Raw genomic sequence first — 12,535 nt, 5'->3', positions numbered from 1 at the left:
TGCCTTTTATGTCTTCATTTATGCTGTTGAGAAGACTATCAAATAGTATCTGGTCACAGGCAGAATCTGTGACAACTCTGGGAATGTTTTCAATATTGAGGTCAGTCCATAAGTAACATTCTCAGCATACAGCTCAACTCCTTGTGAATCTCCCTAATTACACTGCCACTCAGTTCTTATCTACAAGTGTGCTGCTGTTAAAAGCATGAAATAATGGTCCATCATCCGGTCATATATAATTGGGTTCATAGTCTTGCTTTGTCACTTACTAGTGTACGTATGTATGAAAGAATAATGTCAAGCCAGTTATTTATCTAATCTTTTTCTTAATTTATAAAATAAGCTTCTTAAAAGATTTATTTACTTATTTGAGAGGTAGAATTACAGACAGAGAGAAGGAGAGACAGAGAGAAAGGTCTTCCATCCACTGATTCACTCCCCAGATGGCTGCAAAGGCCAGGGCTGGGCCAGTACAAAGCCAGGAGCCAGGAGCTTTCTCCAGGTCTCCCATGCAGGTACAGGGGCCCAAGCACTTAGGCCGGCTTCCACTGATTTCCCAGGCCATAAGCAGAGAGCTGGATTGGAAGAGGAGCAGCTGGGACACAAACCAGCACCCATATGGGATGCCTGCACTGTAGGTACAGGCTTAGCTTATTCTGCCACAGTGCCGGCCCTAAAGTAGTTTTTAATTCATTGGGTAGTTTCATAAACTATTATATCTCATTGATTTCTGTACTTCCAATAGCTTTGGTCACAACTTTAGTATATTAGCAACATATTGTGGATTACCAAAAACTAAATTAGCAATGACTTAAATAAATTATTTGTTTAAACCAAGATGCATTGTCTATGTCTAGTTCACATATGAAAAAATGATAGAAAATGAAGTTAATAAAATATTCCTTAATATATTTCTTAAATAATTAATATTACTTATTATTTAATTAATAAATAATATTTCTTGAACTATTTTAAGATGTATTCATTTATTTGAAAGTCAGAGTTACAGAGAGAGAGAGATCATCCATCCTTGCTTCACTTCCCAGATGGCTGCCATGGCCATAGCTGGGCCAATAAAGCCAGAAACCAAAAGCTTCCTCCAGGTCTCCCATGCATGTAGCAGGGGCCCAAGCACTTGGGCCATCTTCCACTGCCCCTCTCAGGTCACCAGCATGGAGCTAGATCAGAAGTGGAGCAGCCTGGACTCCAACCAATGCCCATACGGGATGCCAGCATTGCAGGCAGTGACTTTACCCACTACGCTCAGCACCAGCCCAATATTACTGATTTTTAAGCATTTGTTATGGGCTCCTGACAATCACTATATCTCTATTTATTAGAATGTGATTCATATATTATAAAATTTGCCCTCCGCCGGCGCTGCGGCTCACTAGGCTAATCCTCCGCCTAGCGGCGCCGGCACACAGGGTTCTAGTCCCGGTCGGGGCGCCGGATTCTGTCCCGGTTGCCCCTCTTCCAGGCCAGCTCTCTGCTGTGGCCAGGGAGTGCAGTGGAGGATGGCCCAGGTGCTTGGGCCCTGCACCCCATGGGAGACCAGGAAAAGCACCTGGCTCCTGGCTCCTGCCATCGGATCAGCGCGGTGCGCCGGCCGCGGCGGCCATTGGAGGGTGAACCAACGGCAGAGGAAGACCTTTCTCTCTGTCTCTCTCTCTCACTGTCCACTCTGCCTGTCAAAAAAATAAATAAATAAATAAAATAAAATTTGCCCTCCTAAATTGTGAAATTTAGTGGCTTTTGATATATTCACAGAGTTGTGAAGACATCACTAGAATCTAATTTTAGAACATTTTCATCGTTCTGAAGAAAAATTCTACAGCTATTGGCAGTCACTCACATTTTCTTTCTAAATGCAACCCTGAACAATCCATAGTCTACTTTCTATTTCTACAGATGCATCCACTCTGGACATTTTATGTAAATGGAGTCATTTACTATATGGTCTTCTGTGACTATATTCTTTCACTTATTATAGTATTTTGAAAATTCATCAAGATCTTATTACTTATAAGTACTTAATTCCTTTTAGGTCCAAAAATATTCCATTGTATTGATGGATCATGTCGTATTTATTCATTCATCAATTCATAACATTTGATTGCTTCCACTTTGGGGCTATTATGGGAAATGGTCATATAAACATCTACATACAAGTTTTTATGTGAATATATATTTCCTCTTTTTTTTTTTTTTTTTTTTTTTTTTTTTTTTTTTTGACAGGCAGAGTGGACAGTGAGAGAGAGAGAGACAGAGAGAAAGGTCTTCCTTTGCCGTTGGTTCACCCTCCAATGGCCGCCGCGGCCGGCGCGCTGCGGCCGGCGCACCGCGCTGATCCGATGGCAGGAGCCAGGATCCAGGTGCTTTTCCTGGTCTCCCATGGGGTGCAGGGCCCAAGCACCTGGGCCATCCTCCACTGCACTCCCTGGCCACAGCAGAGGGCTGGCCTGGAAGAGGGGCAACCGGGACAGAATCCGGCGCCCCGACCGGGACTAGAACCCGGTGTGCCGGCGCCGCAAGGCGGAGGATTAGCCTAGTGAGCCGCGGCGCCGGCCTATATTTCCTCTTTAAAATGGATTATTACCAGTTGAATCAGTAGTCATATGGTAACTATATTTAACTTTTTTTGAGGGATTTTTTTCCCTTGTTTTATTGTTACTTGGGAGGCAGAGAGCCAGAGAAGGAGAGAGAGGGAGAGGAGATACAGAAAGAGAGAGAAAGAGAGAAAGAGAGAGAGAGAGAGAGAGAGATCCCACCTGCTGTTTCACTCCCCGAATGCCTTCAATGGAAGAGGCTGGGTCAGGCCAAAGGCAGAAGCTAGGAACTCAACCCAAGTCTCCCATATGTGTGACACAAACCCAATTCTTTGAGCCATCACCTCATGCCTCCCAGGGTTCACATTAGCAGGAAGCTAGAACTGGGAGCAGGATTCAAAATCAGGCACTCCCATATGGGATGCAGATATCTTAACTTCTCTGTCAAATGCCCACCCCAAGAAGTTATTTTCAAATAAGTTGCACTTTTACCTTCTTAATAGCAAAATAAGAGAGTTCAATTTCTCAACATCCTATGCAACAGTTACTATTTCTCTAATTTTTAATTACAGTCATCTTAGTATATAGTGATGTCTTCATATTTTGATGTCCATTTCCATAATGATTATTACTGTTGAACATTTTCATGTGTTTACTATTTCTATAACTTGTTTGAAGAAATACCTATTCAAAGTATTTGCTGATTTTTCAATTTTTTTGTTGTTGAGTTACAAGGGGATTTTTAAAAAATATTCTAGCTACTAATCCATTATTAGATACATAATTTGAAAATATTTCTTTCATCCTGTGAGTTGTCCTTTGAATTTCTTGATGGTGTTTTTTTAAGGCACAATAGTTTTTTTTTTTTTTTTTTTGACAGGCAGAGTGGACAGTGAGAGAGACAGAGAGAAAGGTCTTCCTTTGCCATTGGTTCACCCTCCAATGGCCACCGCGGCTGGCGCACTGCAGCCGGCGCACTGCACCTTTCTGAAGGCAGGAGCCAGGTGCTTCTCCTGGTCTCCCATGGGGTGCAGGGCCCAAGCACTTGAGCCATCCTCCACTGTACTCCCTGGCCACAGCAGAGAGCTGGCCTGGAAGAGGGGTAACTGGGACAGAATCCGGTGCCCCGACCAGGACTAGAACCCTGTGTGCCGGCGCTGCATGGAGGAGGATTAGCCTACTGAGCTGTGGCGCCAGCCACAATAGTTTTTAAGTTTTAAAAAAAACTAATTTATTATCTAACTATATAATCTAATTTATTTATCTTCATTGTTTTTGCTTTTGATTGGTTGTCATATCTAAGAAAACTATGGCCTGATCCAAGGTCATAAAAGTTTATGCTTATATTTTATTCTATGAATTTTATAGCTTTTGCTCTTAAATTTATGTGTTGGTACATTTGTAGCTAATTTTTAAGATGTGAGACAGTGGGCCGACTTAATACTTTTGCAGAGGGATATCCAATTACCTGAGCACCATTGGTTGACAAGACTATTCTTTCCCCATTGAATATTTTTGACATCCTTGTTGAAAATCAGTTGATCATAAATGCAAGATTTATTTCTAAACTTTCAATTATGTTCAATGCTCTAATTTTCTGTCCTTTTTCGGTTCACATTTTTTGAGCATTATAGCTGTATAGTAAGCTTGACATTGATGAGCATGAGTCTTTTATCTTGTTCTTCTTTTTCAAGACTGTTCAGGTTATTATTGCATTTCCATATGAATTTTAGAATTTTCTTGTCTGTTTATGAAACAAGACTTCTGAAATTTTGATAGGAACTTCATTGACTATGTAGAACTGATTTGGGGTGTATTGCCATCTTAATATTGAGTCTTTTTTTAAAGGATTATTTTATTTATTTGAAAGGAAGAGTTACAGGAGGGAAGGTGGAGGCAGAGAGATTTTACATTATCTGCTGTTTCACTCTGCAAATGGCACAACAGCAGGCGCTGGGCCAGGCCAAAACCAGGAACCAGGAGCTTCTTCCAGGTCTCTCAGAGGGGTGCAGGGACCCATATTCTGCTGTTTTCCCAGGCACATTACCAGGGAGCTGGATTGTAAGTGGAGCAGGTGGGACTCAAATTGGCCCTCATATGGGATGCCAGCATTGCAGGCAGCAGTTTAACCCATCACACTACAGCACTGGCTCCAATATTGAGTCTTTCAGTCCATGAACATGGGATGCCTATCTATTTATTTAGGCATTCTTTAGTTTCCTTCAGCAATATATTGAAATTTCAAAATAGAAGTCTTAAGCTACTTTTATTGACTTTATTTGTATTTTATTTTAGTGATGCTATTATAAATGGAATTGTGATTTTATTTCCTTTCAGATTGTTCATTGATATTGCTTAGAAACATAGTTAACTTTTTATGTAATCATCATGTATCCTGTGACTTTAACAAGGTTGTTAGCACCAATAGTTATTATTTTGTGTTTTCCCTAGAATTTTAATTTTCTATACATAAGGTATATGTCATCTAAAATATGACATATACATAAGGTATGTGTAATCTAAAATAGAAATAGTTTTACTTTTTTCTCTCCAACTTGGATGCTTTTTTTTCCTTTACTTGCCTCATGTACTAGCTTAATCATTAATACAATGTTGAATAGAAGTGACGAGAGTGGACATCCTTACCCTGTTCCTGATTTTGGTGAAAAGCTTCAGTCTTTTACCATTAGTGTGAGTTAGCTATGGGTTTTTGTAGAGGCCTTCAATAAGATGGGGAATGTTTCTTTCTATTTCTAGTTTGTTGAAAGCTATTAACATGAATGGGTGGTGGATTTTAATATATGATTTTCTGCATCAATTAAGATAATCATGTTATTTTCACCCTTTAGTATATTAATATAGTGTGTTATGTTGATTGATTTTCAAATGTTGAAACAACCATTCATTCTAAGAAAAATTCTACTTAGTTACAGCTTATAATTTTTATATTATTGGACTCAGTTTACTAGGAACTCAGGGAATCAATATTTCCCAAATAACCAAAGAAAATTACAAAATGATATATGGGTAAATAATCCAAGTGCAAGAAAACATGGATTTTAATGTAACAGTGCAAAAAAACTTATTAATATGGTTTTAGATTCTATATTGAAGCTAATCTTTAAAAACTTACCATTTGTTGACTTTTCTAAGGCTAATATAAAAATAGCCACAATTATATTTAAAAATTTCAATAAAATTCCATCAGTTCTGCTTTCCACATATTTTAAAAACCTGAATAACTGTTCATTGAATGAAGAAAACTTAAATGCATACAGGCACATACCTCGAGCATATTAAGACATATGGCTGCAGTGCCGGCATCCCGTATGGGCACTGGTTCATGGCCCAACTGCTCCACTCCCGAACCGGCTCTCTGCTATGGACTGGGAAAGCAATAGATGGCCAAAGTACTTGGGACCCTGCACCCACACGAGAGATCTGGAAGAAGCTCCAGACTCCAGGCTTTGGATCGGCTCAGCTTTGGCTATTGCAACCATTTGGGGAGTGAACCAGTGGATGGAAGATTTCTCTCTGCCTCTTCCTCTCTGTTACTCTACCTTTCAAATACATAAATAAATCTTTAAAAGTAGATAAATAAAAAACTATGCTGACTTTCTTTTCTTTTCAATTAGTTTTGGTAGTTTGTGGCCTTTTAGAAATTTGCCCATCACAACTAGGTTATTTAGTTTGTTAGCATACACCTGTTCATTGTATTCTCTTATAATCCTTTCATTTGTTCTACCCTTTACAATTTAGAGATCATGCCCCCATTGCCATAAAATAGAAGCTGATTGCCTTTTATTACTTTGAAATTTCACCATCATCTCTAAGAGGTAGTTAGAACCTTTCAAAAATACCTAGATTAGTATAAATCACAAACAAACATGGTTGATTACTACTACTTTTGACCTAAGTCATTCACAATAGCTAATGTTATTTGATGTGTTTTTCTGAATGTTACATTCCCACATAATTCTGAATGTTACACTCTGAATGTAACATTCCTACCTAACTCTTAGTTTTGTATGCCTCTGCCCTTAACTGAATGCCTGTGCTCGGCATAAAAAATTTATAAATATTTTACCAGTGTTCATAACTATGTCCTTTATATTGTTGCGGAGGGGAGGATGTGGTAACAAAGATGGGAACTACCTTTGCCAAAAGCATGGGGCATTCCATACCATGTGTTTGTGTGTATCTCTTTCTCCATCTGACCTTGTTCCCAGTATTTGTGACCTCTCATAGGATTCCCTCTTGAAGATTAAAATCATACAAGTTTTTGGTTCTTTCATGTCTGGGACATATTTTTGTATCAAGTAGAGAAAGATCTGCTATATCAGTAATATTTACACTGTGAAAGAAAAACAAAATTACTAATTGTCCCCAAAGCAGCTTACCAAAAGATTCCCTCTAAGAAAGCTTTTTCTAGGAATATATTAAAATAAGGCTTTTCAGTTTTAGAAAATATCCATCCGTGAGCACAAATCTCAGTAAATTTTCTTGAACCAAATTAACATGCGTTATTCCCTTTTCCTGGAAGAAATCACTTTTTCCGTCCTAAGACAGATATTCTTTCATTTATCCACTTACAACGTCCTTATGTTCATATGCCAGGGATACAAAAGTGAACAAAAGGAAAAATGGACATATTTGCCCTCTTGGAACTTACATTCCAGTGAGGAGAGATAGGCCACAAACAGAACTGAAAAGTAAATGATAAGGCATACTAATATGTGATTAATGCTTCATAGAAAAAGGAAACAGGATTGAGCCGGCGCCGTGGCTCACTAGGCTAATCCTCCACCTTGCGGCGCCAGCACACCGGGTTCTAGTCCCGGTCAGGGCGCCGGATTCTGTCCCGGTTGCCCCTCTTCCAGGCCAGCTCTCTGCTATGGCCAGGGAGTGCAGTGGAGAATGGCCCAAGTGCTTGGGCCCTGCACCCCATGGGAGACCAGGAGAAGCACCTGGATCCTGGCTCCTGCCATCGGATCAGCGCGGTGCGCCGGCTGCAGCGGCGGCCATTGGAGGGTGAACCAACGGCAAAGGAAGACCTTTCTCTCTGTCTCTCTCTCTCACTGTCCACTCTGCCTGTCAAAAAAAAAAAAAAAAAAAAAAAAAAAAAAAAAAAAAAAAAAGAAAAAGAAAAAGGAAACAGGAATTGAAGAAATATGGGAACATCATTTCACAAAGAGTGGCCATGTGATTCCCTGGAATGATGACATTTGTACAAATAACTAGAAGATATTTTTAGGACACAGTTCGCCTTTTGAATGGGTGTCACTCTATGTTTCCCTCTTCAAAGTCTCCCTTTGACATGCAGCACCTGCTTTTCTACCCCATGTCAAACAGCACCCTGCTTCTTGTGTGTGCCTCTTCCACCTCTAACACTTCCATGCATACTTGTCTCCTTTCCAGTCCTCATCAAATATCTTTCCACTGGGCTTACTATGGAGGATGTTTTCTCACAACACGAGAGATACTTGTTCCCCCAAGTGACACTTTAAAAAAAAACATTTGACTTATATCATGAGAACCTTATAATAGATATATGTCCTCTGAAGAATTTCCCCTTTTGGATATGCTTTCCAAGTTCACCCTTCCAAATCTTCCTCACATGCTGCAATATATTCCGGAACAAGGTGCCAGTTTCGATTATATTTTATGGGCCATGATTCTCTCACAGGGGTAGCCTGCTGTTTTGTATGATTTAATTTTTAAAAAGTAATTCCAGCTAATTTAAAAATACAATGTTAAAGCTAATCAACAAATGTGAAATCCAATATTGTATGTGCACAATTGTAAAGCAGCCTACCAGTTTTTAAAATTTCATTCAGATACACACTTTTGTTGGAATTAGCAAGTGTCTCCAAAACCTGAATACAGGAGAACCATTGGTGACATTCCTCTAGGATATTTTTGTGAACTAAGGTATTATAGTCAAAGAATTTTTTATTGCATGGAGTTTTATAAGCATGAGCATTTCAAAGCTTGTAAGTTATATTTTCTCTAGTATCATGCAAAGAGAAAGAAATCTATTGAACACCTACTATATGTAAGGATTCTCACAGCAACATAATGAGTTATACCCTGATATCCTCATTTAACAAATAATGTAATAGGTTTAAAAAGGTAAATGCTTACTCCAGTCATACAGCTGTAGGCTGGCAAATCTGGGCTCTGTGTAACTCGTATGAGTCTAAGGCCCTCATCTCTCTTTTTAGTTGTTCATGTCATACTAGAACTCAAACCCATTCCAAATGGCAGTCATTATAGAAATTCAAACCATAAAAACTTACTAGCCAAAGAATGATTGAGTGACCCATAGCTTTTAAAGTATCCAAGGGATAGTTAATTGAAGAATCATCAATCTTCATGAAAAATCAATGCATGACTTTTGACAGGAAAAAAGAACAGGGGGTCAAAATACCCTACTCCCCATAAAAACAAGCACAAAATGTTTTGTTTCATTACTTTATAAAATTATCTTTGAAACATTTATTTTCAGCAATATTTGGGAAGCATAACAAGTATAGTCAGCATATTTCAGTAAATATGACAAATTCATTATTGAAGTTAATCAGTTGGCATGTGAATTAGAATTCTGGTGCAAAGTTTACTAACGGGAGTATATCTCTGTCCCTTTGCCAAAGTTGCAGCTATGAAGCTGTCACTGGAGCCAGCTTTCCTCTTGAATAGTGCTGGGCACTGATGGGTCCCGATGGTCATGATCTCTACACAGAGTATTCAGCTCTGCTCTAAGAAAACTGGTTGCAGTATCACAAACACTCTTAACCATGGGCCAGGCACTATGTAAGTTCACATCCCTGATCAAAGACGCTCAGACATTATGTAAGAGAGTGTGGATAATTTGGCACCCACAAAGAATCACTACTGGAAAAACAACCCGTAGCTTATGCTTTTTTGATGGTTTGCTGCTACTATTAGAATAATGATCATACAATTTATCATTTAAACTTGAACTCTTGAGGGAGCTGTTATGAGTAACTTAATGGGGATAACTGGCATCTACCTTGGGGCGGGGGTGCACCAGCAAGTGGAGGGCTGATGTTGCTCTAGCTGTTGGTATCATCTTTGTAAACATGAAAGACCAACATCTAAGCTACATGTACATGCCATGTCATGGTACAAGCTTTCTGGTATCCCTTCAGATGAAAGAAGTCTATGTTTTAGTACCAGCCAGAATTTGCCTGTTGTCTGAGTATCAGATGTCCACAATTAAATGAACTTTTGGACATATTAGTACACTGCAAGTGAGAACACTTGTTCCTATGTTACCTTTTTTCCTATGATTATGAAACCTGAGACAAAAGGCAGTATTATAGAAAAACTGAGGCTTTTGCTCTCAGCTATGGTTTCACAGCGCTTTGTTCATAATTAGGTATGGGCACTTAGTGAGATCTGTGGCTATTTGCCTTCTTCTGTGCATATCAGTGAGCAACTCAAGAACAAAAAGCTTATTTTACATGTAATCTCTGAAACATCTACACAATGCATCTTCAGTTCAGTATGTAAGGTTAATGTAAGGGTAGCAGAAAGGTTCTTAACCCTGAAACGATAGCATTTGCTACATTGACTAATGTTGAAGTTATAGAAATGAATTTTCGTTTTGGTTAAAAAAAATAGATCCAAGAAAGAATTTCCCATGAAAATCTGAAAGCGTTGCTAAGGCTCACTTCTACTTTGCTTTCATATGCAGATGTAAGAGTGAAAGCGAAGTAGACCATTTCAAATGTGTTCCAACTTTAACAACCGGCTGAAAAGCAACCTCAGCTTTGCCAGTTACTTGTTTAATCTCTACAAGGCCTTCTTGGTTATCAGCTTTTTGCTGCAGGCAGGCGCTCAGTTTTACCAGCCTATTTTTGTGTTTGCTAAGCAGAAGTTGTTGCAGCGTTTTCTAAGATGATTGGAATGGTAGATATTCGTTTTGAACTCACCCTGCTTGCCATACCTTTCTTTCTCTTCAGCCACCATGGAATCAGAGTTCTAAATAAAGAGCTTACATGTGTTTTCAAACAGCCAAATTCACCTCTGTTTATTTCGCCTCCAGGAATATTCTTTGGCTAGAAGCTCTGGTACTTCATTTGCTGGTAGCTCTGTTAAGTCAGACACCGACATACTTCCAAGATGGCCTTTGGACAGAATTCAAATAGAGCTGCTTCAGATTCTTTTTAAAAGTAGACAGGGCATAAATTCATATATTTTTGATAGTAACTATGGAAGAGTTGTGGCATCATGTCTTTTTTGGAATGAAGTGGGATATAAATAAATAGATAACTATGCAGAGTTCCATATCAGATATTTGTTTACAAGGAAAAGGTTGGATCCCTCCAACCCATCCTCTCTGTGGCTGCCAAAGTTATTTTCCTAAAGTGAGAAACTGATTCTTCCACTGCTCTGCTTTTCATTCTTTCAAGCCTTTCTTTCAGTCCATGTTTCTCATCTCCATTAGCAAAGCCTTGGGTCCTATATAACTTCCCAGACTCATATTGCACCACTCTGCCACATGCTCCTTTCATCCCTACATAGTAACATGGAGTTAGCCGAAATGACCCTAATTCCCCGTCCCTCCATACATTGCAGTGTGCCTATATAGCATCTGCTGCTTTAGTTCCCACTCTGCTTCTGCCCTTGCCTAGTGATTTGCTTTGCCTTACAGACCACGGTGCTGTGCTTGTTACAAGTCTGGCTTTGTGTGCTTTAGCTATCTATGAGAACCTTGCATCTACCATGAAAACAAGCCCAGGCCAGCCTAGTGGAAGAGGAAAGTTGACATAGAGCAGAGTTAAGTCTTCCCAGCCCGGGCCATTTAAAACCAGCCAGTTCCCAGCCAAGTGAATCCAGCTTAAATCAACAGAATGCAGCCAAATCAAAAGATAGATACAGCATTCCCAGGAGAAGCAAAAATTCGTTATTAATAAGCTAATGGATTTGGGCTGTTTTGTTACGTAGCTGTTTGTGAGAAAATGTAAGGGACACACAAACCAAACTTCTTACGGTTCCTGAATATAGACATTTTCACCCCTTCACTGGTTTTAAAGAAGCTATTTTTGTTGCTTGGAATGAGACTCAATTCAGTTTGCAGCCATTAATATGTCACCCAGGTTCCCCAGGGATAATCCTACTTACATTTCAAGACCTTGCAACTTGAATTCCCCAGGCAAAACCCAGCAATAGTGTGGTGAATTAAAGTATCTCCTTTCCTCATCTTTGTCTTTCACACCTCAATGTTTCTCCTTTTCCCCCTGTGCTGCTTAGCACTTGGCATCCATCTACATTATAATAGTTGTCACATTATATTGAATTTTTTACACTTTGCTCTCTTCTACTGGACTGTAATTTCTTTGAAAAGAGAAACCATGCCATTCATTTTGGAGCAGCCAGGACCTAGGACAAGTACTGCACACATTTTAGATGCATGCCTGTTTTAATTTTCAACTCACTATGAGTCTATTTCTTATCAATGAAACTACATTCATAAAAATAAAGATAGAGAAATATACCACAATACAAGAGAGAATGATTGCCATTTATGTGTTAGGCTGCTTGGGGAAAACCCAGTATATGAGAATTGGCCACCCAAGGCAGAAAGTGCTGTGATACCAAAGGAAGATGCAGTTAAATCCAGGTGCCACTTATTAGGGATTTATTGGGTGGCCACAGGATGAAGGATCAACACACCCTAAGGCAGAAAAAGTTATCCCATGGCCAACCAGAATGTGCCTGTATTTTTAGAGAAATCCTAACATTTATACAACATTCCAGTCAACATATAGGAGTGGTAGGTTATCTTAAGAACTTTGCCTATCCCATAGGATTTGGGATGATAGTCAGGATCACCAAAAGAACAAGATGGTAGTTACAATCAAGTTGAATGTTGTCAAGTCAGGCTGGATCCCTAAACAGACACTGCTTGCATTCAGGAGATAAAACACAAGCAATAAGAGCATGTGGATAATTTGGCA

General features: G+C 39.3%; 1 protein-coding gene across 6 annotated transcripts in view; it reads right to left on the bottom strand.

Moving 5' to 3' along the window:
- Positions 1 to 12,535, bottom strand: part of CA3 (carbonic anhydrase 3) — a 105,878-nt gene that overhangs the window by 34,819 nt on the left and 58,524 nt on the right. For all 6 annotated transcript variants that reach the window (XM_089335491.1, XM_089335486.1, XM_089335489.1 and 3 more), the window contains one exon: positions 10,600 to 10,702. In XM_089335491.1, coding sequence (XP_089191617.1) covers positions 10,600 to 10,702 — 103 coding nt within the window. The remainder of the gene's footprint in view (positions 1 to 10,599; positions 10,703 to 12,535) is intronic.

The sequence above is a fragment of the Oryctolagus cuniculus genome, chromosome 6 (genome assembly GCF_051225735.1).
Source record: "Oryctolagus cuniculus isolate XC-2025 breed Fujian yellow rabbit chromosome 6, ASM5122573v1, whole genome shotgun sequence".
Taxonomy (NCBI): Eukaryota; Metazoa; Chordata; class Mammalia; order Lagomorpha; family Leporidae; genus Oryctolagus; species Oryctolagus cuniculus.
This window is presented reverse-complemented; position numbering and strand designations above follow the sequence as displayed.